This window comes from Echinops telfairi, unplaced genomic scaffold, assembly GCF_000313985.2.
Source record: "Echinops telfairi isolate 266 unplaced genomic scaffold, ASM31398v2 ScPeMD7_3;HRSCAF=10, whole genome shotgun sequence".
Classification (NCBI taxonomy): Eukaryota; Metazoa; Chordata; class Mammalia; order Afrosoricida; family Tenrecidae; genus Echinops; species Echinops telfairi.
The window spans coordinates 62,750,961-62,775,873 of NW_022103899.1; the positions used below are offsets into that span (position 1 = coordinate 62,750,961).

The 24,913-nt window shown below is 53.3% G+C and overlaps 1 protein-coding gene across 1 annotated transcript in view; it reads left to right on the plus strand.

The window, feature by feature from the left end:
* SCLY (selenocysteine lyase) overlaps positions 1–24,906 on the plus strand; it is a 44,784-nt gene extending 19,878 nt beyond the window's left edge. Inside the window, exons 5-13 of the mRNA XM_004701869.2 lie at positions 3,409–3,589; positions 13,901–14,028; positions 14,245–14,409; positions 15,968–16,074; positions 20,634–20,670; positions 21,583–21,666; positions 22,537–22,639; positions 23,636–23,711; positions 24,272–24,906. Coding sequence (XP_004701926.2) covers positions 3,409–3,589; positions 13,901–14,028; positions 14,245–14,409; positions 15,968–16,074; positions 20,634–20,670; positions 21,583–21,666; positions 22,537–22,639; positions 23,636–23,711; positions 24,272–24,425 — 1,035 coding nt within the window. The 3' untranslated portion in view covers positions 24,426–24,906. The remainder of the gene's footprint in view (positions 1–3,408; positions 3,590–13,900; positions 14,029–14,244; positions 14,410–15,967; positions 16,075–20,633; positions 20,671–21,582; positions 21,667–22,536; positions 22,640–23,635; positions 23,712–24,271) is intronic.
* The last annotated feature ends 7 nt before the right edge of the window (positions 24,907–24,913 follow it).

Consider the following 24,913-nt stretch of genomic DNA (forward strand, 5'->3'; position numbering starts at 1 on the left):
TTACACCAAACAGGGATGGGGAGGGGTGGGGGGAATTTCCTGGTGGAATTAAGCCCCTGATGCGGAAAGTAAAATTGACAAAAATTTTGGAGAGACTAAAAGTTGGTATCTTCATAATGTTTAAGAGTGATAATAGATTCCTTAGGTAATAGATTCCTTAGAACACATTCACCATAAAGGGAAAGGTTGATAAAGTATATAGCAAAACACCAAATTAAATCCCTTAAAGGACACTTTGAAGAAAACAAGCTACAGAGTGAGCAAAGGTATTTGTAATACGTAACTGACCAAGGCCTAGTATCTGTAACCTAAAGTAACCCCGACAGTCATTCAAGGGCAGAGAACCCAAAAGACGCATGGGCAAGACATTTGAGTAGGCCGTTCACAAATGCCAAGCCCCATGGTTTCAACAGACAGAAAGATTGCTGGCCCGGCGAGTCTCAGAGTAAAGCTACAAAGACGGACCCCCACCCACACCCAGAATGAATGTAAGACGGAACGAGTCTGACATGCCCGTCATCTGTGACCTGCCTCCCGGGTGGTGGTGATGGCACATCCGGGGAACTCATTTAGGGGCTCCAGTGAGGTTATGAAACCGGACGCTTGGGGTCCGTGTGACTCCTAGAGAACAGCAGAACTGCCCCATGGGGTTCCCCAAAGCAGACCCCCGCATCTTTCTTCCATAAAGCCATTGGTGGGTTCAACCCCACCTTTTGGTCAGCAACCAGTGCTTAACGGGGCGGACTGCTTGCACTGTAAGCCAGAATCCCCTGGTGAGGTGGATATCTTGACATGTCAGGTGTGCACACACCTGTCCACAATGAGAGAGTTTAAAACAGCCCCACGCTGGGGAGGACCCAGCTGGGTCTTGTTCACTACCTTGACGGCGGCACCCAGTGGGGCCGTGCTGCCATATGCTGTGGCCTGGATGAGCCTTACCACCTGGACCGGGAGCTTGCTCCAAAGAACCCGTGAGCCTGGCCCAGCTCTCCGAGATCCCTAGGCTCCTGGGCCATGACTTCCTCTCTCAAGACCCAGGTCCCTGTGGCCCTCAGGGACTGGACCCTCAGCTGCAACTGCCCAGGAGTCTCAGTCTGGAGCCAGGCGCTGCGGCGAGCCGTGGGCTGGGGAGGTGTGATCTACCGGGTGTCAGTTGGGAGTGCTGCCATCTCGGAAACAGCAGGCTCTGCTGAGCACAGGAGAGTCCTGGAGCTCCCTAGATTAGGACAAGCAGTTGAAGTGGGGGTTGGGGCATGTTCAGGGTCACCTGTTGCTAGCTGCCATTGAGTCAGTGCAGACTGGCCGGGACTGATGTACTACAAAAGGAAACCCCGCTGGGTCCCGCACCAGCCTCACCATTATCCTTATGCTGGAGGGCATCGTTACAGCCACTCTGTCAATCATCTGGTCATAGGTCTTCCTCTTTTCCGCTGCCCTTCCACTCTACCAAGCATGATGCCCTTCTCCAGAGACAGGTCTCTCCTGACAGCATGCCCAAAATACGTGAGACAAAGTCTCACTGTCCTTGCCGCTAAGGAGCATGCTGGCTGTACATGTCTTCCAAGACAGATTTGTTTGTTCTTTTGCAGTCCACAGGACTACCAATATTCTTTGCCCACACCATAGCTCAAAAGCATAATTTTCCCCTCTGGCTTCCTTGTTCAGTGCCCAGCTTTCACATGCATACGAGACCATGGAAAGGCCGTGGGTTTCGCCCCTGAGTCCTCAAAGTGACGGGCGGCTTTTTAACCTCAACCATTTTAAGGAAGTCTTGTGCACCAGATTGGCCCAGTGCGATATTGCTTGATGTTTGACTGCTGCTTCCATGGGCCTTGATTGTGGATCTCAATAGAATGAAGTCGTTGATAGCTTCGATTTCTCAAGAGTCATGGTACCGTCTATTGCTCCAGGTGTGGGACCATTTGGGTTCTCAATATTGACTGCCAATCCAGGCCAAAGGCTGCAGTCTCTGATCCATCAGGAAGTGTTTCGAGGTCTCCTTAGTTCCAGCAAGCAAGATTACGTCATCTGCATATCACAGGTTGATGATGAACCTTTCTGAAACCCTGGTACCACGTTCCTCTTCGAGGAGCTCAGCTTTGTGGGCTATTTGCTCCGCAGACAGATTGACTAGATGGCTGAAAGGGTACAGCCCCACTGCACACCTTTCCTCACCTTAAACCGTGCTGAATCCCTTTGTTTTCTTCAAAGGACTCCTCCTGGGACCGATAGTACATGTCTGTCCAGAGATCGATCATTTTGCTGTAAAATCCAATAAATTAGTTGTCGTTGAGTTGAATCTGACCCATAGCAACCACATGGGTGTCAGAGGAAAATGACACTCTATGGGGTTTCAATGGCCGAATTTTTGGAAGTACATTGGCATGCCTTTCTTCTGAGGTTCCGCTCTATCTGCTGTGGAGTTGATTCTAACTTACAGCGACCCGATAGGACAGAGTAGAACCACTCCTGTGGGTCCCCCAGCTGCATCTGCGCAGTGGAGCAGACAGACTCCTCTTTCTCCCGCGGAGCCACCACAGCTCCTTGGACATACCTCGTTATCTTTTGTTTTTTCACATACTGTTTGATAGTCTTACCATAACAACACCTCAAGCCGGTCCTCCCCGTTTCTTATGTCTGCTGGGCAGTCCACTGAATGGAGGTTGTGAGATTTACTTTAACACGCCCCCTTAACGGAGGACATCAAAAGGCCTTGTGTTCTGCTAACCCAAAGCAGCCCAGATGATTAAATCTCCTTTTGCAGCAGCAGTAGGACAAATTCTTAGAAGCGGAATTGCTGAGTGAAAGAGTTGACGGGGAACCTGATCCATGTGGCAAATGGCCGCAAAAGAATTTATGTAAATTTATATTCCTACCAGCAGTGGCTGCCAGGTTGGTTGTGTGTATGTGTGTGTGTGTACAGATTTATAAAATTTAAAAGTCTATAATGCTGCTTAGCACCAAACAGGCATAACTGACTGAGAATGGACTCAGAAGATTTTTGAAAACGACGCCACCAAGTCTCTGTCCTTTCAAAGGGTGACACACAGAGGCTGGGATTTGAGACTACCTGGGTTTTTTTTGGGTGGGTGGGTGGGTGCTGGATGGAGTGAGGAGCCCTGGTGGCCCAGAGGTGACACGTTGGGCGGCTAACCACAGGTCAGCGGTTCAAACCCACCTGCTGCTCCAAGGGATTAAGAGGAGGCTTTCTGCTCCGGTACAGTTACAGTCTCGGAAGCCCACCCTGCCCTAGAGGGCCCCTATGAGTCGGATGGAACTGACCCGATGGCAGTGAGGTTTTTCCCTGTGTCAGTGTGGGCCACAAAGGAAAACACAAGTGAGAGAGACGGTTGTCACGCTTCCCTTGGGGCAGGTTTGTTAAATGCTCTTTTTGCTCTGTCTCTGCAGTCCAATAATCTAGTGATCCACTCCGTGGTGCAACATTTCCTCAAAAACCAGACCAGAAAAGAGGCTAAGGCTGAGCGCGAGCCCCTGGGTGAAGGGGCCAGGCCGCACGTCATCACCTGCACCGTGGAGCACGACTCAGTCCGCCTGCCTCTGGAGCACCTGGAGGAGGAAGGCATCGCTGGTGAGTGGAAGGTGGGCGGAGCTGGAGCTGCTCCCAGACCGTGGTCTGCCCCCACACCCCTGCACCCTCTGACGTTGTGCCCATAGGCCTGCTCATGGGGCTTCTGCATAGCTCATCCCCACGCGTCCTGGCCACTCTCTGTAGATGCAGGTGTAGGGCTGTGCCGTGGCTAGGTGCCACCAGGTTGGTTCCGACTCACAGCAACCCACTGGACAACAGAATGAAACACCACCCGCTGGTCCTGCATCATCCACACAGTTGTTATGTTTGGGCCCCTGGTGGCAGCCACTCTGTCGATCCCTCTTGTCGAGGGACGTCCTCTTTGTCGCTGCCCTTCCACTTTACCAAGCACGATGTCCTGTTCCCGAAACCACTCTCCTGACAGCGTGTCCAAAGCACAGTCTCGCCACCCTTGCCTCGAAGGAGCACTCTGCTTGTACTCCTTCCAAGAGAGATCTGTTGGTTCGTTGGCAGTCCGTGGTACTTTCAGTGTGCTTCTGTGCTAGCAAATCAAAAGAGGGGAGCCGTTCAAGTCAAACTCTTGCACAGGTTAGCCTGCTCCGTTTCAGAGGAAGGCGGGGGGAGCACGGGGAAATGGTGGCAACTTTTGAACAGTGTTTTTGCATCAGCTGCTCCTGTCCTTGAAAGATAACGGAGCTAGTTTCATAAAATGATTGGACGAGGTGGTTCCGGGACATGTGCAAATTAAGTGATGTTTGACTGGGGTTATTAATGCATGATCAATGGTTACTATCTGCCTAAGCGGCTGTGTGAAAAGTCCTCATTGTCTAAGCAATGGAGCACGGAGTAATCTCACTGCATGCTTCCCTACTGCTACTGTTCTTAGTCATCGATGAAGCGCCTTCGCCTGCTCATAACAGCACACGGTTCGTGTGTGTGTGTGTGTGTGTGTGTTTTGTTTTGTTTGTTTTGTTACCTATTTGGTGTGTGTCTCCTCCAGTGACTGGGCTATTGGGGACTGAAGCTTTGGTGCCAGATGAGCTGTGTAGGTTTTCTGCCTCCACAACTTTTGGGGAGTCATTTTGAGGAAAACCACCTCATGAATCCAGGCCCCAGGCTCTCCGCACTGCACCTCTCAGGGCTTCATTGAAGAGTTGGTCGCTGACTCTTCGGAGAGTCGGTTTGGAAAGTCAGTGTCCACGCGGAGGTTGCTGGGAACTTCTGCACGTTATCTGCACGTTAGGCTAGAGACTCGATGCTCGGGAGCGGAATAATCTCATCAGGTGCATATTCCTATGGTATGACTGTATAATCTCCCTGTACAATCATTTGCTGCATCATTGGCCATTTCTAGGGATCTTCCCATCAGAGCAGGATGAATAGGTCAGAAAGAACGAAACCAGGTTTTCTATAGTTGCTACAAAGGAAACTCAGAGTCTTTTAAGCTGCAATAGAAAATATATATTCTGCTCTATGGTTTATATATATACTCATGTATCTATAGGATATATCTGTGCTATAGGTATAACATATCCAGTAATATATTGTGTATACTATATGATTATATGTATGCAAGATTTTAAGAGGGCTCTCCTTATGCGAGGGCCCCACCCACAGGGAGTCACCTTCAGGCTGTGACCTGACGGGCAGGCTAGACCGCACACTTTTATATGTCTCCCAGCGGCCATGCAGTGATGTCACAGCCACAGTCAGCATAGCAGGCGCGTGACCTCTCACCAGGGCCGGTCACATCCGGAACCATGGCTGCAAAGGCCATGTGAATGGACCATAGCCCACCTAGGCCACCCTTCGTAGATGTGCATGACCTATCTCTAACTGATTCTTGGTAAAAATCCCCAAGACTCCCACTGCTCCAGAGGAGGTTTTGAAAAGAACCCTCCCAACCAGGTGACAACCATTTAAGACAAACGAAGTAGATAAATAATGCAGATGTTAATCTGGTCTAAAATCAGGAAATGCTGTCTCAGTACAGGTATCAGAAATCGGATGATGAATGTGCATGTATGTATGTATATGTGTATACATGCACATGTATTATACATGTATCTATACACACAAAAATAAGATTAGATTTAAAAACTACAAGAAATGTTCAAAATTTGAATACAAACATAGATTCTTTAAACAACCTTTCCTTCAACAGTAATTATGTTGTATAGACTTAAATTACTTCCCAAGAGGTTAGGTAATTTGCTTGCACCAAAGATAATCATTATAATGGAATGTTATGAGCGCTTACGTTTTATGACACAGAGCACGCACACACATGTACAGTAGTAAGTGTGTTCCCATTTGCCGTTTAAAGGGTTAGACTAGAAGTAACCCAAGGGCAAGAAATTTTAAAAGTTTGTAGAGAAGGAATTTATTTGATATAGTTAAAGTTCTTATTTACTGCTGCTAACAGTTTGACACATTAATGCGTGAGAATGTTTAAGAGCGTCGATGTCAAACAGCAAAGAAGTTTTGCTCTGAGTTCTCCATGTGGTTATCAATGTAACCTAAATACTTTCAATCTATTTATTTATTTAAAAAATCATTTTATTGGGGGCTCTTACAGCTCCTGTAACAATCCATACATCCATTGTATCAATCACATTTGTGCAGATGTTGCCATCATCAGTTTCAAAGCATTTTCTTTCTACTTGTGACCTTGGTATCAGCTCCTCTTTTTTCCCTCCCTCCCCCACCCTCCTGCCCTCCTGAACCCTTGATAAATTATAAATTACTGTTATTTTCATATCTTACACCATCCATAGTCTCCACCCACGTTTCTGTTGTCCGTCCACCTTGGGTGGGAGGGAGAAGTATACGTCGATCATTGTGATCGGTTAATACTTCCGATGTAATACTAAAAACATTGAAGCATCTTCTCCACTTCTTATCAACTCATGTCTGTTGAGTCATTATGTACAAATGACTTCCTATCTCTTCCCACCCCACCCCTTCCAAAGATATATATATATATATAATGTTTTATTTACATTTCCCATGCCACACCATCTAATTCAGCCATTTAAAGATCCCAATTCCGTGTTTCTTAGGGTCTTCTCAGTTGTGTGACCAGTGCCCCCATTAGAATTATAGAACACTTTCATTCTCCCAAAAGGAGACCTGTTCCCATTACCATTAACCCCTCATTTCCACCAACCCCGCTCCCTATTACATACCCCCACCCCCACTGCTTCCAACCATAGGCAACCGACTTCCAATCTGGACAGCTTGACCTGTTCTAGGTGAGTGGAGCGCCCACCTTGTGACTGTCTGCTCTCCCTCAGTGTGCAGTGCGCGCCCGCACTGCAGTGTGCCCGGGCACCTCCTCCCTTCCCACTGGTGAGTGATGCCCCGTGGTTTGTATGTTCCACAACTGGCTTATCAGCATCAGTTCAGGGACAGGGGGGTTTGCCCAGATTTGGGCAATTATGAAAAATGCCACAATGAACACCTGTGTGCACAGACGAGGGGGTCCCTCCCCCTAGCAGAGCTTTTGTAGTATGCATTTTTCCCGCTAAGCAAACAACCGAGCAACTCGCTCTGAGTGAGTGCACCCAGTGGCGTCAGAAGGTTCTCTCTGGTCACAGTGGATTTTTTTGTAAAAGTATATGTGCTCCAACCTCATTTTTTGTGATGGCCAATTTAAGAGAACAGTGTGTGGCTGTGAAATTTGGTTTCCTGCTCGGGTAAAAATGCCGCAGAAACTGTTATGATGTGAACACAACTTACAAGGACAGCGCTATGGGAAAAACTCAAGTGTCCCAATGGTTTTCTCGTTTCAAAAAAGGTGAAATGTTGATTGATGACAAATCTCATTTTGGACATCCGTCAACTTCCCAAACAGATGAAAACATTGACCAAGTCCCTGCACTTGTGCTGGAAGACCGACGGAGGACCATTGAAGAGATGGGGAAGTGCCTGCATGATAGCGGAGCTTGCTTCAGCGGGTCTCAGTGGAAGATCTGGGCATGAGAAGGGGCGCTGTGAAACTTCTGCCTTGGTTCCGATTGACCAGGAAAAAGAGCGTCCAGTGGAAACATGCCGCGCTTTGAAAGAACAGTTCCCAAGTGACCCAGACTTTCCCCCCCCAAGGTCTTCTTGCTGAGGAGGCATAGTGCTAGTGTTACGACCCAAAGCAAACATCAACCAAGCCAGTGGAAGATGCCATCATCACCTCACCCCAAAACGCTCGTCAGGTGAAATCACAGCAAGATGATGCTCATTTGGTTTTTGCTGGGCGGGGGATAGTGCCTTTGGAGCTTGTTCCACCAGGTCAGACTGTTCATCAAGCTTTTTACTTAGAGGCTCTGCGAAGATTGCATAACAGTGTGCAACAAAGAGGCCTGGTTTGTGGCCGATGGGGACCTGGTTTTGCCACCAGGACACACCTGCTCACGCAGCCATCTCAGTGCGCCAGTTTTGGGCAAAAAAGAGCATGCCTGTCTTGCCCCAAGCACCTGACTCACCTGACCTCGCTCCGTGTGACGTCTGTTTGCTTTCATGAATGCAGAGGGCACGAAAGGACAGTGATTTGATGACGTAGGTGAGGTGAAGAAAAAGTGAGGGAGGTGCTGTCCAGCATCCAAACATGAGGTTGAAAAAAATGTTTCCAAGAATGGAATCACAGATTGGACAAATGTATTGTGTGATGGAGAGTAATTTGAAGGTGATAAGGTTGTTTTATTAAAAAAATCAAATACCTAACTTTAGAAAAAATATTCCATTGTTTTGTTTGTTTGGGGGTTTTGTTCGGTACTCCCTCATGTGTTTTCATTTCTCCTGGATGCAACCTCGGAGTGGAATTGTGTTCAGCCTTAGTCTTCTTTTCCCGTGACCGCCCCGTCTGCAGCCCTCCCAGAAGGGCTGAGGGCTCCAGTGTCTCCCACGCCCACCAGCACTGGCAACTCTCTGTCAGCGGTCCACGCCGTCCTGGTGGCAGTTGCAGTGGCGTCTCACCAGGCCTTGGGCTGCATTTCCTTGATGGCGGTGCTTTCCAGCTTCTCAGGAGCTCGTGGGCCATGTAGGCCCCTTCGTGCAGCAAAGTCTATGCTTGACTACTGAACTGAGGAGCCCATGGCACAATGGGCTGGGCATGCCGCTGCTAACCACAAGGTCGGCAGTTCGGAGCCACCAACTGCAGCTCAACCCGTCTGTGGGTGAAAGATAAGCCATCTGGAAAGGTTTGTGTTCTCAGAACCTGGGCACAGTGGTTCCACTCTGTCCGCTAGGGTCGCTTCAAGGCGGGATCTACTCAGTGGCAGAGGGTTGTTTTGCTTGTTTTGTTCTCAAATAAGAAGCCCTGGTGGTACAGTAATTAAGCAAGTAAATTGTTGACGTTTCTAATGCTGGATAAGGGAGGTCTAAGATGTGCGTGTGTAGACATGATCCCAGCTATGAAGACCTTCTGTCGCCCTGCAGCTCCTGGGACCACCTACGATGGGAATGAGTTTGCTCTGGTCATTGGCCGTGACACATTTTCTTTGGGGAACTGTCTATTCAGACCCTGTGCTCATTTTTCAGTCAAACCATTCGCCTTTTTACTAGTGGGCTCAACGAGCCCTTATGTCTTCTAGGCACAAGTCCCGGAGCAGAGCGGTGACTCGCAAATGCTTTCTCCAGCTTTGTGGGGGATCTTTTCACTTTGTTCTTTTCTATTTTTACGAAGTGACCTTGATTGAGCTTATCCAAGCCAAGTGATTGTTACTATGACAATGAAAATCCAAAGAGCGATTTTGAACAGTCAGCTCAGTCAGAACCCACTACTGCAGGGTCAGTAGCTTCTTTGGAGCCGCAGTAACACTCATGTGTGGTGAAGACTGGCAAGCAGACTTTGGGTTGATTGGGAAGCTAATTCAGCTCCAGGGGTGACTCAAATCGAGGTACACAAAGGCAACAAGCACTGTGCTTTTCCAGAGAAGCCGTCTGCAGGGCATCACCAACATGAGACAGCTGTATTGGCAAGTCTGCGATAACCAGGAATCTAGGCGCCCTGGAGGGATAGTGGTTCTGCATTGGGTCTGCAAATGTGGCCGTTTGAACCCACCACCATCTGGATCGCAGCCCAACATGTAGCCTCTGTGCCACCAGGGCGCCTTCCTAAGTGAGATGCAGTTTGTTTATTTATTTTAAACGTTTATTTGAGTTAGGGGACGGTGGCACCTGTCTGCTCGCTACCTTAGTGTTCACCCTTCTCTCCTGCCCAGCGCCTTGGTTCACAGCTTTGATCCATTTTCAGTTAATTCTTGTGTATGATTTAAGGTCTGTTTCTTGGTATATGTTGTAAGATATGGCTTTATTCTTTTTTACCTCTGACCATTAACTGTGGTCTCGGTGAAGGCTCACAGAGCATGCCATCCGCTGTACATTGAACAAGGTGCACACACTCTCCCTCAGCTCATCCTCACGGTTCCAGCACGTGCCCCTTCCTCTCTGCACTTCCTGTTTCCAGTCCTCTTTCGACCCTAACGCTCTGAACTGGGTCCTTGGGGGAATACTGCCCTTGTGATCATAAAGGGCTGACTGGAGTGAAGTGTGAGCTCAGTCCCATACTGGAGGTGACTGAGGGCCGACTGTCATTTTTTGCATGTGGGTACCCCGTTATCTCTGAACCCTTGGCTGAAAAGGCTCTTCTTTCCTATGGAATTACATTGTAGACACCTCAAGAATCTATTGACCATAAAGCTGAATGCTCAGCTGTAGACGGGTGCCTCCGGTCCTCTGACCTGTCTGCCTGGGACCAGCCCTGTATCTTTGAACTGCGGTGGAAATCAGGACTTTGTGAGCTCTCCAGAATTGCTCTGCTTTTCAGGAAGGTTTCGGCTATTCTGGCTCCCTTGTTATGAATTTTAGGATATGCTTGTCAATTTCTGTAGGAAAGAAAGGAAGAAAAGAAAAACAACAGTTTGATGGAGATTGTATGGAATTTAGAAATCATTTTGGGGAGTCATTAATAAATCAGTATTATGTCTTTCCATTCATGAACATAGAATACCTTTCCATTCATTTAGGACTTTAACATTTTTCTCCAACAACTTAGAGTTCTGAGTAGAAGTTTCATATTTATATTAGATTTACTTTTAAGTATTTTATTCTTAGAAATGCTATTACAAGTGAACTTTCACTTTTGGTTCAATGTGTGTATAGAAATGGAATTACCTTTTTTATATTAGTCTTGCACTGTGCAGCCTGACTTAGGTCATTTATTAGTTCTAGGAGGTTTTGAGTGTGTTTCTTGGGATTTTTGTTATGAAAGATGATGTGATCTGCAAATAAGAATTTTACTTTCCCGTCTGGTCGTCATTATCTTATTTTCCTGCTCAGCTGCCCAAGCTAGAACCTCCTGGGGGAACCTGTGAGCAAGAACCAGTGGCGCAGCAGGCAGACGTTCAACTGCACTGGAAGCATGAACCAAAAGCGAGGCTCCAGGAATGGACAGACACCAACAAAAGGTGTCACCGCTGAGAAGCACTCAGTCGTCTGTGCCAGGAAATGTGGAAGGCAGCTGCTTGGCCAACGGACTGGGAGATCCATATTTGTGCCCGAGAAAGATGACCCAACAGAACGCTCAAACTAGAGAACGATATCCTCGGGAGCACATGCAAGTCAAATGTTGCTGAAGATCATCCAACAGTGGTCGCAGCAGCACATGGACAGAGAGCTGCCAGAGGTTCAGGCCGGAGTCGGAAAAGGACGTGGGACAAGGGACACCATTGCTGATGTCAGAGGGATCTTGGCTCAAAGCAGAGAATGCTCATGCTTTGTTGACTCTGCCAAGGCATTCGACTGTGTGTGGACCTTGACAGACTACGATGGCCTGGAGAGGAAGGGCAGCGCTTCACTGTGCTCCTGGGGAACTTGTCATGGATCAAGAAGCAGTTTGTTGTTGTTGTTGTGTGTCTGTGAACAGAGCAGGGGAATATTGCATAGTTTAAAATCAGGAAGGGTGTGTATCAGGGTTGCAGCCTCTCACCATCCTTATTCAGTCTGTGTGCTGAGAAAATCAAGCTGAATTATATGAAGAAGAGTGTGGCATCAGGATTGGAGGAAGGCTTATGAACAGCCTGAGCTATACAGCTGGCACACCCTTGCTGGCTGAAAGCGAGGAGGACTCGGAGCACTTGCTGATGAAGATCCAGGACTGAACCTTCAGGGTGGTCACAGCTCAATGCCAGGAAACCCAGTCCTCATCACTGGGCCAGCAGTGCTCACTGCCGTGGAGTGCATGCCAGCTCATAGCCACCCTGCCAGACAGGGGAAAGCTGCCCCCGTGACCCTTGACGGCAGCGGTTCTCAACCTGTGGGTTGCGACCCCTTTGGGGGTCGAACGACACTTTCACAGGGGTCGCCTGATTCATAGCAGTAGCAAAAGGACAGTGATGAAGTAGCAGCGAGAATAATTTTATGGTTAGGGGGTCACCACCACATGAGGAACTGTTTGAAAGGGTCGCAGCATGAGGAAGGTTGAAAACCATGGCTTTACGGGAATAGAAGCCCTATCTCTCTCCTTCAGGGCAGCTGGTGGTTTCAAACTGCTGACCCTGTGGATCACTGCCCAACTCATGACCACACGCCACCAGGGCTCCTGGCCAAAAGACAGCATCATGATAAATGGAGAAAGGTTGGAGCTGTCAAGAATGTGGTCTTGCATTCCTTTTCAGAAGGGTCATACAGAGGAGACGAGCCAGTCAGGGTGCAGTGTAGCACTGATGAAACATACAACTTTCCTCTAGTTCTTTAATGTTCCCCCCCACTATCGTGACCCCAATTCTACCTTACAAATCCAGCTAGACCAGAGGATGTACACTGGTACAGATAAGAGCTCGAAACACAGGGCATCCAGGACAAATAAACCCCTCAAGACCAGTGGTGAGGGTGGTCACACCAGGATGCTGGAGGGAAGGTGGGGTAGAAAGGGGGAACCGATTGCAAGAATCTACATATAACCCCTCCCTGGGGAACGGACAACAGAAAAGTGGGTGAAGGGAGACATAGGACAGTGTAAATGTGACAAAATAGTAATAATTTATAAATTATCAAGGGTTCATGGAGGGGGTGGGGAGAGAGGAGGGAAAATAAGGAGCTGATACCAAGGGTTCAAGTAGAAAGAAAGTGTTTTGAGAATGATGATGGCAACAAATGTACAAATGTGCTGGACACAATGGATGGATGTATGGATTGTGATAAGAGTTGACTGAGTCCCCAATAAAATGATTTTAAAAAAGAAAAAAAAAAGAATTTGGTCTTGCTTGGCTCCACAGTCAGTGCTCATGGAAGCAGCAGTCAAGAGAGCAGAAGACGTGTTGCAGTGGGTCAATGTGCTGCACCAGACCCCTGTAGAGTGTGGAAAAGCAAGGATGTGACTTTGAGGGCTAAAGTGTGCCCGACCCAAGCCACGGTGCTTTCACTGGCCTCCTATGCCTGTGACAGTTGGGCACTGAATAAGGAAGACCAAAAAAGCACCGATGCACTTGCATTGCGGTGCTGAAGAGGAATATTGAAAGTACCAAGGGTGGCTAAAAGCCCAAACTGATTTGTCTAGGAAGAAGCCATGTCAGAGTGTTCCTTAGAGGCAGGGATGGCAAGACTTCGTCTTACATACTTTGGGCATATTGTCAAGAGAGACCAGTCCCTGGAGAAGGACATCATGCTTGATAAAGCCTCATCTTTCTCCCGAAAAGTTGTTGATGAATTTGAACTCCTGACCTTGAAGTTAGCCGTCCAACACATAACCACAACCTCACCAGGGCTTCTAAAACTAGACAAAGACATCCCCTCCCCTGCAAAACAAAACCAGAGACCGGTCCCTGGCGAAGGACAGCGTGCTGGGTAAAGTCGAGGGCGGCGAGGGAGAGGAGGACCCTGGACGAGATGGACAGACCCCGCGGCTGCAACAATGGGCTCAGGCGTGGGAACAATCGTGAGGCTGGGGCAGGACCGGGTCGCTGTGGGCCAGAACCGCCTTGATGGCACCGAACAGCAGCAGCAGCAGCACCACTGTTGGATCAAAGTCGTGAGCGTGGCCATCCTTATCTTGTTTCTGGTCTTCGTGGGAACACCTTCGGCTTTGAGCCAGGGCCCCAGGAGGAGGAGCGTGCCACCTGTGTTCCATGACATGCCTTATCAAGTGAGACCAAAGCAGCTTTTCGTCAGGGCCCCAGAGTGACTATTCCTGGTGGTGCGATCATGGGTGGCCTTGTACCCCGTCGCTCTGGTTATCTGAACTTTCACAGGGAGTGGTGGTGGGGAGGGGAGCGGTCTGCTCTTCCAAGCAAGCCCGGATGCACTGTGCATCGAGGCCCGTGCGTGTCCCTGACTCGAGTCCCTGTGCTTTCTGCTCAGCAATCACCTTGGTCCCCGTGTCAAAAGTAAGCGGGCAGGCAGAAGTAGACGATATCCTCGCGGCTGTGCGGCCCACCACGTGCCTCGTGACCATCATGCTAGCCAACAACGAGACCGGCGTCGTCATGGTAAATCAGCCTTGTCCCTTCCTCTGAAGAAGAGTCTCGTGGGACAGAGGGGAGCGTGGCCTCTGTTGGGTTCCCTCTCCTCTTTGGGGGTTCTAACTGCTGCTGCTTCTCGGTGTTTCAGCATTTAACCCTCTCCTGCCCGCCCTCCTTTCTTCTCTCCTCTGATCTTCACCAGACCAAAGCCACACACTCAAGGCTCTGTCTCTCCTGCTGCAGCGGGTCCCCGAGATCAGCCAGCGCATCGACGCCCTGAACACGCAGCGGGCGGCCTCCGGACTGCCGCGCATCCTGTTGCACACGGACGCTGCGCAGGCACTGGGCAAGAGGCGTGTGGACGTGGAGGACCTGGGAGTGGACTTCCTCACCATCGTGGGCCACAAGGTAGCCCCTGAGCTGGGAAGGCCCACACTCACTCCCAGCTTCCTTGGAGCTGCCCCACCCCATCATCCACATGCTCGCCCACTGGCCTCGTGCCTCCACGGTCTCTGCCTTCAAGAAGCTTCTAGAAGGGGAGACCAACACAGCTAGGATGCCATTTGCTGAGTGCTGTGGCAGGGACATATGAGCTCTCTTCCCCTAGGGAGCAAAGGTGCGGCAGATAGACAAAGCTTCCAGATGACGTCGAGGCCCAGGGGAGATGGTAGGGCACATGGTGTCCAGCCAGGTCATGGGAAAGGAGCATTTGCAAAGACCCCGTCCACCACACACAGACCTCCCCTTCCCAAGTTCCAAGCTTCCTGGATGGAAAGGTTCAGGTTCAGAGACTCTTCAAGGTGGAGTCCGCAGGAACAATGGCCGTGACACATGGCATTGGGTCAGTCTGCTGCACACGACCTCTTCAAAGTGTTGAAGAGTGAGGGTGTCACGTTGAAAATTAAGGTGCCCTGACCCAAGCCCTGGTATTGTCAGTCACCTCCTGTGCGTGTGGCAGTTGGCCACTGACTTGGGAAGACGGGGAAGAATTGATGTCCTTGAGCAGGCGTGCTGGTGAAGGACAGGGCAAGTCCCTCGGACTGCCAGCAGCAAGCAGCTGGTTTGGGAGCAGCATGGCCAGGGTGCTCCCCAGAGACAAGGATGGCGAGACTCCGTCGCACGTACTTAGGCTTAGGACGTGTGGTCAGGAGAGAGCAGTCCCTGGAGAAGGACACCCTGTTCGGTCAAGTGGGGGGCAGCGAAGGAGAGGAAGGCCCCGGATGGGAGGGACGGCCCGGCGGCCCCGTGGGCTCAGGCACGGGAGCATCGTGAAGAAGCACAGGCCGGGCAGCTGCGCTCTGTTGTTCGTAGGGCTGCTGAGAGCGGAAACTGACGGGGGGCCTCTAATGACAACAGTGACGCTTTTGAGAGGAGCCCTCGTGGCACGCTGGGTCAGCCTAGACCCCCCAGCCTCTCTACGCGAGGATGATGTGGCCAGTCTGCTTCCACCAAGACTTACAGCCTCGGGGGCCCTCTGGGGTGCTTTCGCCCTGTCCTGCAGGGTCCCCTAGTCACAGTGGTCTCAACAGCTGTGGGCTAGGAGGAAGGAAGCTGCTGCGTCACACTCTGGCCGCCTGCTAGGACGGGGGGAGGGGGGTAGCTGGAGGGTTCTGTCTTGACATGGCCCGTCTCCAGAGGGATATGAGCGTGGCATGGCGCCGTGGGACTTACAATTGTAGATGGATTTGAAAAGATGGAATCATGTGCCTTGGCAGCTCTAGAGCCAACCGCCTCCTCCAGATTCCCTCAGGTGGCATGTGGAGACGCTCTGTCAGCCAGTGAGCAGGGAGCCCGAGGCCAGCCCCAGCCGGGCCTCTCTGCCGTCTCCAAGGGTGTGAGGGTTAGCTCTGCTGAGGCCCCCGGACACCTGCCCTCTGCCTGGCAGCCACCACACTCTGGGCAGGGCTTGCAGAGCCGGGCCTCGGAAGGTTCTCGCTGAACCAGTGTCTCTGCCGTCTCATTCCAGTTCTACGGCCCCAGGATCGGAGCGCTGTACGTCCGAGGCCTTGGCGAACGGACCCCGCTGTACCCCATGCTGTTTGGAGGTGGGCAAGAGCGGAATTTCAGGCCAGGGTAAGGTCGGAAGCCAGCCCAGTCCCTGAGCCCGAGGCCCTGCCACTCGTCTGTAGTGGGGCACCACGGTCTCTGGGAAGTCAGAGCCCACAGTGTTGCTCCTCAGAGCGGGATCCCTGGACGCCAGTCCCCGCCGGGGTCCTCACAAGGCCAGCAGATGCTGGGGATGGAGCCCTGCAGCTGAAGGGAACCCCCATTCTTCCCACTGCTCCAAAACAACCACTCACCCCTGGTAGCAAGTGTGGTGAGCGCACAAGCCAGGCCAGCTGTGGCGCTGCCCTGGAGCAGCTGCAGAAGCTGGGCATGTCGCCCACCCTCCTGGGCTCCACACCCTCATCATTGAAAATGGGGCTCATGACAACAGCGACCTCACTCGGTTGCCTATGCTTGCATCTTAGTGGTGGCTTAAAGGAAGATGACGGGTGAACCCTATGAAAATGTTTAGAAGCACTGCTTCCACTTGGAAAGCATTTTCTACAGCAACTGATAGCAGCTGTGTTCTTGAGGATGAGTGCGGGCGTTGTACCCTTGTGGTCTGGAACGAGGCCCGGTTATCAGTTTTCATCATTCCTGGACATCAGAGTATCCTGGCGGCATAGTGAGCATGCTCTGGGCTGCTAACCGCAAGGTCAGCAGTTCAAAAGCTCCAGCCACTCTGCAGGAGAAAGAAGAGGCTTACTACCCCCATAAAGACTGACAGTCTCGGGAATGCACAGGGGCAGTTCTACCCTGTCCTGAGGGTCGCCGAGCATCACACCCACTCAATGGCTGGTGAATCGTGGCATACAACAGAATGCTACAAAGTATAGTCCACGCGTGAGGCAGGGAAAGCAAAGGAAGCCTCTAGAAATTGCAAAAGAAGAGGTCAAACTATTCCCGTCTGCAGATCACAGGATTGTCTACCGAGAAAATTCCCTCAGACGTTTACAAAAGCCTCGACAGTCCAGCAAGTGAGTTCTCCAGGTTGCAGGCTACGAAGAAGAGCAGACACAGAAGGCGGTCGCATCTGTGTACATCAGCCACGGGTGTGCGGGCACTGAGGTTTAAAATGCAACCCCAGATGTGCTTGTCAACTGCGCCTGGGCTGTCTCTGACCCACAGCGACCCCATGCCCAGCAGAGCGGAGCAAGGGCCGGGCCTGTGCCATCCTCCACTTTTGCCACGGCTGAGCCCGTGGCTGCAGTAGCACTGTATCCGTCTGTCTCCGTGAGCGTCTTCCTCTTTTCCACGGCGACTCCGCTTTACCACGCAGGGTGCCCTCCGGTGAGTGCACGAGACGACGCTGCCTGCCCTGGCTTCCGAGAAGCGCTCTGGCTGCCCTTCCCCGAGACAGAGTTGTCTGTTCTCCGGGCGCTTTCGGTCTCCTTCACCAGCACCTCGCCAAAGGCACCCGTTGGTTTGGTCTTCCCAAACCGCTCCCACACACAGGGCAGGCTACTGAAAACACCCTGGCTTGGGTCCTCCAAGTGACATCTTGGATTCCTCACCCTTCCAAGAACAACTTTGTTGGCCCACTGGCCTAATGCCACCTCCCGGTGACTTCTTGACTGCCGCCACCAGCCACTCCAGAAGCAACCATTTGACAGTTTCTTTAAGAACCAGACCCGTAAGCACCACACAACCCAGGAAGCTCCCTCCCCGGACTGCTCGCAGAGGGTGAAGGCCCCCGAGTCCTCCCTCGTCTGCCGCACATGTCCTCCAAGGAGCGCAGGCTGAACAAGCCCGGCACCCCATCGCAGACTCCCCGCTCGCAGTGAAGCAGACGGCGAATCTCCAGAGAAGCATGCTGTGGGTGAAGTCCTTGCCCGGCTCTCCCATCCTGTGGGGCTTGGTGAGAACACCAGCCTCGAGATGACGAAGCGGCAGAAACAGAAGCAAGCGCTCATTCGCGGCGTCTAGATGGGGCTGGGCCGGGGGGCGGGGTGGGGGGCACTATGGTGGTGACAGTTCAGATCCCTGGCTGTCCTGAGGGAGAGGAGTGATGAGGCTGTCTGTCCCTGTCAGAACTGGATCCCCAGGATCTTTCTAACTGCTGCAAGCAAGTCAGTAGATACCTCAAAATCTAAAACAATAAGAAAGCTGTCTCAAAATTCAGCCATTCCAGAAACCTTAAGAAGCAGCCTAGGGCAGTGAGAGGCACTGAGAGGGCAGCTGCCAGAAGGATGGGAAATGGGACGGGCCTGTAGCTTCACTCCCGGCTGGTCCACCTGGGGGTCCCCCAGGACAGCGCAGACCACAGCCCTTTCGTGATGGTCCCAGGTCTCTGGTCTGACCTTGCTGTCCTTCCAATGAGGACCCTGAGCCTGGGGCAGGACTGGGCTGCAGCCAGGAGGCATCCAGGTGGCGGACAACATCCTGGCCTGCTTGTCTGCAGCCCAGTCCTGCCCAGCAGGCCGCCTGAGCAGCCATCCCCAGGGAATGCAGCTGGCCGGTCAGACATGGTCAGTGGGGCCAGCGCGGGCAGGTCCTCTGTCACTATCGCACGCTGCACATCCATTTATCTTGTTATCTGCCGCTCAGCTAGCAGGATCCAGTTCCAGAGCTTTGATGTGGTTGTCGCTGGGCCGTCGAGCCATCAGACTCAGTGGCTCGGGGTACTGTGGACTGAGATGCCTCCCAGTCCTGCTCCGCCCTCCCCTCCACTGCCCTGCAGAGGTGTAAGGGCTTTGTTCAGCTAAAACTGTACAAACAGTAGGAAAATCTGTTCCAGGTAATGTCTTATTTTTCTGGAAATGGAGCAAAGGATTTTGGTTTTGAGTTTGTTGTGTTCAGGTGTGAGAGCCACTGGTCTCCAAGGCTCCTCTTGTCCCCTCTCCTGCACATGCACACACATACCCCCACACACATACATGAACACACATGCATGCATCACCTGTATACTCACCATACCACATGCACACACCACCTGTATACTCATTATACCACATACATGCACACACACCCCCCACATATATAGACACACACGTGCGTACACACACACCCCTCACAAGCAACAGGCCCACATACCCACATAAACTCATACACATACACATACCCCACATACCCACATAAACTCATACACATACACATACCCCACATACCCCACATCGTACCACACACACATATATATTTATACATGTATATGCACACACACACCACTGACGCAGGGTCATGCCACACACAGCATCATATGCACATATAACCTGTAAGCACCACACACACAAACCATGCAAACACACCGATGACACACGCACACACAAAGAGGCTTCAAACATTCATGAACATGACATTTCCCCCACAGTTTTGAAGCCCCCTCGTACACACCAAATACACACACATATAACCACATGCACACACGCACACACACCTCTTCCTGGCTGGCACCAGAAGTCCATATAACAAAGGGCTCCTCCCATCTCACCACAAAGAAGCTTTACGTGAAGGCAACAGCATGTGTGAATGAGCTCGTCTGAGGCCATTGTAAATGGGTGATTAACCAATGGTTAGTGGACAACTCCAGGTAGCTAAGTGTGTGGACGGTAGAAGAATAGGAATTCCAGGCTACTTCACCGTGCTTATGCGGAACCTGTGCAGGGGCCCAAAGGCCGCCGTTGGGACAGATCCAGGGAACGCCGTCGTTTAGAATCGGGACAGGTGTGAGGCAGGGCTGCTGTGTCCTTTGCCTCCTTGATCCAGTCTGCTTGCTGAGGACGTGATCCAAGGTTGTGAAGAAGAGCGTGGCACCAGATCGGAGGAAGGCCAGCGAACAGCCTGCGGGGTGCAGATGCCACCATACCTGCCGAAAAGGAGGAAGACGCGGCGCCCTGGTGATGGCAGACGTGGACACAGCCTTCAGTCTGGGTGGCAGCGCAGCGCACAGAAGACAGCAGTCCTCACACCTGGGCTTCCAGGTAACACCGTGACCAGCGGAGAGAAGACTGAAGGTGCCAAGGACTTCGATTTCCTTGGCTCCACAGGCAGTACCATGGCAGCAGCCGTCAAGAAACCAGACGCCCTCCCACGCTGGGAAAATCTGACCTCTTTCTTCATGTTCGAAACCACAAGTGTCCCTTTGAGAGCGAGGTGCGCCTGGCCTGGGCCGTGAAGAGTAGAACCGTGGAACCCTGACCACGCCACAGACGGCCCAGCGAGAGTGCAGCCTGTGCCCTCAGGGGACGATGGGCAGGCTTCGGTTCAAGTCGTTTGGCGACAGAGAGGAAGGTGAGATGGGTGGACGGACAGTGGCTGCAGCCAGGGGCCCAAATGAAGCCATGATGCTGAGGCTGGGACAGGACGGCGCGGGGCCTCTTTTGTTGTTTGTGGCGTCACCATGCCTCGGGAGAGGGACCCACCCGGAAGGGCCCACTCTGGACACCTTGCACGGCCCTTTCACTCCAGGCCAGGCCTGTGACCGCCCTGCGTGGAGGTTGTGACCTGGCAGGACACGGTTTAGTAAGAAGCCGGTGAGAGGTTCTCCTGTCAACAAGACCCCTTCCTGGGACCCTTGCCAGCTGCAGCCCCCTGCCCTGTGGGTCTGCCTGGCCTGGACCTGGAACAGGACTAACCCTTGTCTCTTGTAGGACCGAGAACACGCTGATGATTGCGGGCCTCGGGAAGGTGAGCCTGCCTGTCCCCCAATCTCCCAGAGCAGATAGGGAAGGTCAGAGGTCAAGCCCCTCCTTTCGTTGCTCCTGGTAACCTGGAAGAGCTCCATCCATGGCCGGATACATCAGAGGCTCCAACAGCCACCCGGGCAGTCACCCTGACTCCTGGTGAGCCCGCCTGGCAGAGTGCAGCCACCCAGGGAGCGGCCCAGGCTGGGCTCCTTAGGGAAGCTGAGCACCAGCCCCATGCATCCGTGGTTCTGCCCGGTAGGCTGGGCCCCGGCCAACCTATAGGTTCCCCATCCAGCACCAGCCTCCTGCCCTCCCAGGGACTTGGTGGAGGGCCGCGAAGCACGCTGACACCGTTACTCTGGCCTGCCGGCCTTGCGTTTCCAAGTCACAGGTCACCACGGGCTTTGCTTTTCAAACGGAGGCGCTGCATCTCCTCTGCCCCGGCCCCCAGACCCTGTCCACTCTCTCTGGGTCACCCACAGCCCGGCCTTCTGGCCTTGCTCACACACCCCGCCCACCATGCCCCCACCTCCGCCAGCTGAGATGCCCAGGTCTCTGCCCACAGGGGAGGCCCGGGTCCAGTGCCTGGAGCTCCACAAGCCCCCAACCCCCTCTCCTCTCTGGAATCTTCCCTGAGGATGCCAGCCTTAGCCAAGCCCCAGCTAGGTCTCTGAAGAACTGCCCCTAACCTCCACGGGGTGACCTATGTCCATTGGGCCACTGTCACCGTGCCTGTCACGTGCCACCTCTCGCCTCTCACTTCATCAGCCCTGGCAGCGGCTGCTATGGCAAGAAGCATGCTCCTCCCTGTCGATGGCCCTCACCTGGGCGCACTGGTGTCTCCCCTCCCCCACCTGCTGCACCTCTTGGGGTGGGGGTGGGGCATGCTGAGCCTAAGTCTGTGTGTCCCCAGGCCGCTGAGCTAGTGAGCCAGAACTGGGAGACGTACGAGGCCCACATGAGGGAGGTCCGAGACTACCTGGAGGACAGGCTACAGGTAAGCCCAAGTGACGGGAGGGGACATAGTTGGACCCGGGGGCCACGGCGGGTGGGAGGAAGGGGAGCCTGACCTAGAGTCCACAGAGAGGAGGCAGGCAGCTGAGAGGTGCAAGTGTCCTGGCCGAGCTGAGGAGAAACACCTCCTGTCGCCCAGCCAGCTCGCAGCGACTCCCGAGGGCAGGGCAGAGCTCCTGATGGGAGCAGACAGCCTCCTCTTTCTGCCATGACTCTGCTGGTGGCTTTGAACCGCTGGCCTTCTGATGAGCAGCTGACCCCCTGTGCCACCAGGGCTGCTTGTCAGCAAGCGGTTTCTTTCGAAGTTGACGTTTTGTTCCCCATAAAAGGTCAAAGTTCAACATCTGTGTGTGTGTGTGGTGTGTCTGTGTGTGAGTATGTATGTATGTGTGTGGTGTGTGGTTGGTATGTGTGTCTGTGACTGTGTGTATGTGTTGCTGTGTATATGTGTGTGTATGTATGTGTGTGTCTGTGTATATCTGTATGTGGGAGTATGTGTCTGTGTATGAGTATTATGTGTGTATATCTGTGTGTATATGTATGCGTGTGAGTATCTGTGTATGTGTGTATCTGTATGTGGGGGTGCCTGTGTGAATGTGTGTGTATGTATGTGTGTATCTGTGTATGTGTGTATGTGGATGTGTATATATGTGTGTGTGGTGTATATGTACATGTCTGTGTATGAGTATTATGTGTGTATGCATGCGTGCATCTGCATATATATGCATGTGTGTATCTGTATGTGGGGGCATGTGGGGGTGTCTGTGTGTGAATGTGTCTGTGTATATGCATGTGTGTATCTGTGTGTGGGGTGGGGGTGACGCTGCCCTGAACTCTTTGCTTACTTTCCCAGGCAGCATTTGGCAAGAAGAGGATCCATTTCAACAGCCAATTCCCAGGGACCGAGCGATTGTCCAACACCTGCAATGTCTCCATCCTTGGACCCCGGCTGCAAGGTGGCTGCCCGGCCCAGCCCTCCCTGCCAACCTCCTAGTGGGCAGCCACTGAGATGGCCGGTGGTTAGCCCAGCACTGGGCTCTGGCTGTCACCCTATCATTTCCTCCCTGACTTTGCTCATTAGGGTTAGTGATGGGGCAGCACTCAGCTCTCCGCAGCCTGCTGGCCCCACCCAGCCGCTGGTGGGTGCCCTGCAGAGCAGAGGGTGGGTGTGGTCTCTCTTGGGAGGGGTGCAAGTCTGTCCGGCCCCCTCCCTGCAGCACCCACTCCCTGTCCCCGCGCCCTCTCGGCATGCCCAGCAGTGCACGTGGCCCGCCTGACAGCCTGAGAGCGGTCTCCGGAGGGGTCAGCGTGTGACAGGGTGGCAGAGGTGGAGGTCGGGACATGAAAGCTGGCCGAGGGAGGGGATCTCGCCTGTCCCTCCGCCAGCTCCCCCATCGCTGGCTCCGCCCCCAATGCAGCTGCACCCTGGCTGGCCCGAGCCCTGAGCGGACCCAGCGGTGGTCCTGAGTCTGGAGGCTCGAAGGATGAGGGCGGGCCCGCTCCTTCTCTTCCAAGGTTGCCAGAGGCAGGGGGCCCTTGTCGGGCTGTCCACGGAGAGAGCCTGGGCAGGATGCTCTTGCAGAAGGGGCGTCCCTTCAGGCGGCCTCTCTCACGTCTCGGGGGCAGCTCTGTCTCCAGCCACCTGGACTCATTCAGTGCACGTGGTTCTAGTGGCAGAAGCAGGAAGCACCTCCTGCTTCACAAACTCATGGCCTCGGTGCCTTGGTGAGAATACAGGTGCTATTTCGGTATGATCTCCCGGCACCTCGGAGACAATTGCTGAGAATAACGTGGAGTGGGGGTGGGGTCACTGTGGCTCTTTCAGAGACACCCCCCACCCGCCCACCTGGAGCTCCACGGGGAGAGGAGGGGCCGGACCTGGAGCCCCCAGGGCAGGGCAGGCCGCTGGCTGTGGGGGCATAGGGCTCATGCAGGACACCTTCTCCTCTCAGGCCACCTGGTGCTTGCCCAGTGCAGGAGGCTGCTGGCCAGCGTGGGCGCCGCATGCCACTCAGACCTCGGGGACCAGTAAGTGCCTACAGGGACCCGTTCACAGCATCTTTGCCCGTGGGAACCGGGAGAAGGAGGGCTTCCTGGAGGAAGTGGCACCTAGGCATGGAGAGTGGGGAGCCCAATGGGCCAGACCAGCTTCTCTGGGATATGGGAGACCTGTCCCATGTGGATTCCAGAGCTTCCCTGCTGTGATGTGTGCACAGCTAGTACGCTCCCCTGGGGAGGCAGGGGTTGGTCCCATGAGGTGGGGAGGGGTGCTTGGAGGAGAGGACATGGGAGTGGACTGGACTCAGGAGTCATTCAGAGCCACCTGGCACGGCAGGCAGGCCGCCTAGCCTGTGGGTGGGCGGGGTGTCGTGTGGGGTGATGGCTGGAGATCTTTGGTTGAGGCTGAGACCTTTGGGCAGAAGGTGCCGGTGCAGGGTGCCCACCCCCCCAACGTTTCAGAGTGGAGTGCTGCCTGGCACGGGCATGTGGGTGGACTGGGGGCAGCAGTTCTGAGCGTCAGCGTGCTCAAAGGAAGGGAGGTACAGTGAGCTGCACCCCACCCCCAGCTGGCCCCCTCTGCCTTCCAGGCCTTCCCCAGTGCTGCTGAGCTGCGGCATCCCCACTGACGTGGCCAGGAACGCGATCCGGCTCAGCGTGGGGCGGGCCACCACCAAAGCTGACGTGGACCTGGTGGTGGATGACCTGAAGCAGGCCGTGGCCCGGTTGCAGGGCCCTGTCTAGGATTCCCCTGTGGGCAGACCTCAGCATGCTCGGCCCGTGAGAGCCCAGCCCACCTGCACACGCACATGCACACACTGCCCCTGCCCTGGTCTGGCCCAGGGACACATGGCTCCCCACTCCTTAAGCCTAGCCTGGACACACCAACCCCTTCCCTCTTCCCACCCCCTCCCCGGACATGGCTGGGGACACCCTGGCCCTCCCCTCCCTGGCCTGGCTGGGGTGAGACTTGGCAGGGTTTTGCAGGCCTTGGTTGGGCCTGGTGACTTGGGACTCTGCTCTGGACCAGCCGGACAGGAGGGCCCAGGAACACATGTCCACACAGGACAGTCACTCATGGTCCTGGGAACACATAGGAAAGTCACTCATGGCCCAGGAACACATGTCCACATAGGAAGGCCACTCATGGGCCCAGGAACACATAGCAAGGTCACTTATGGGTCTGAGAACATGTGTCTACATAGGAAAGTCACTCATGGCCCAGGAACACG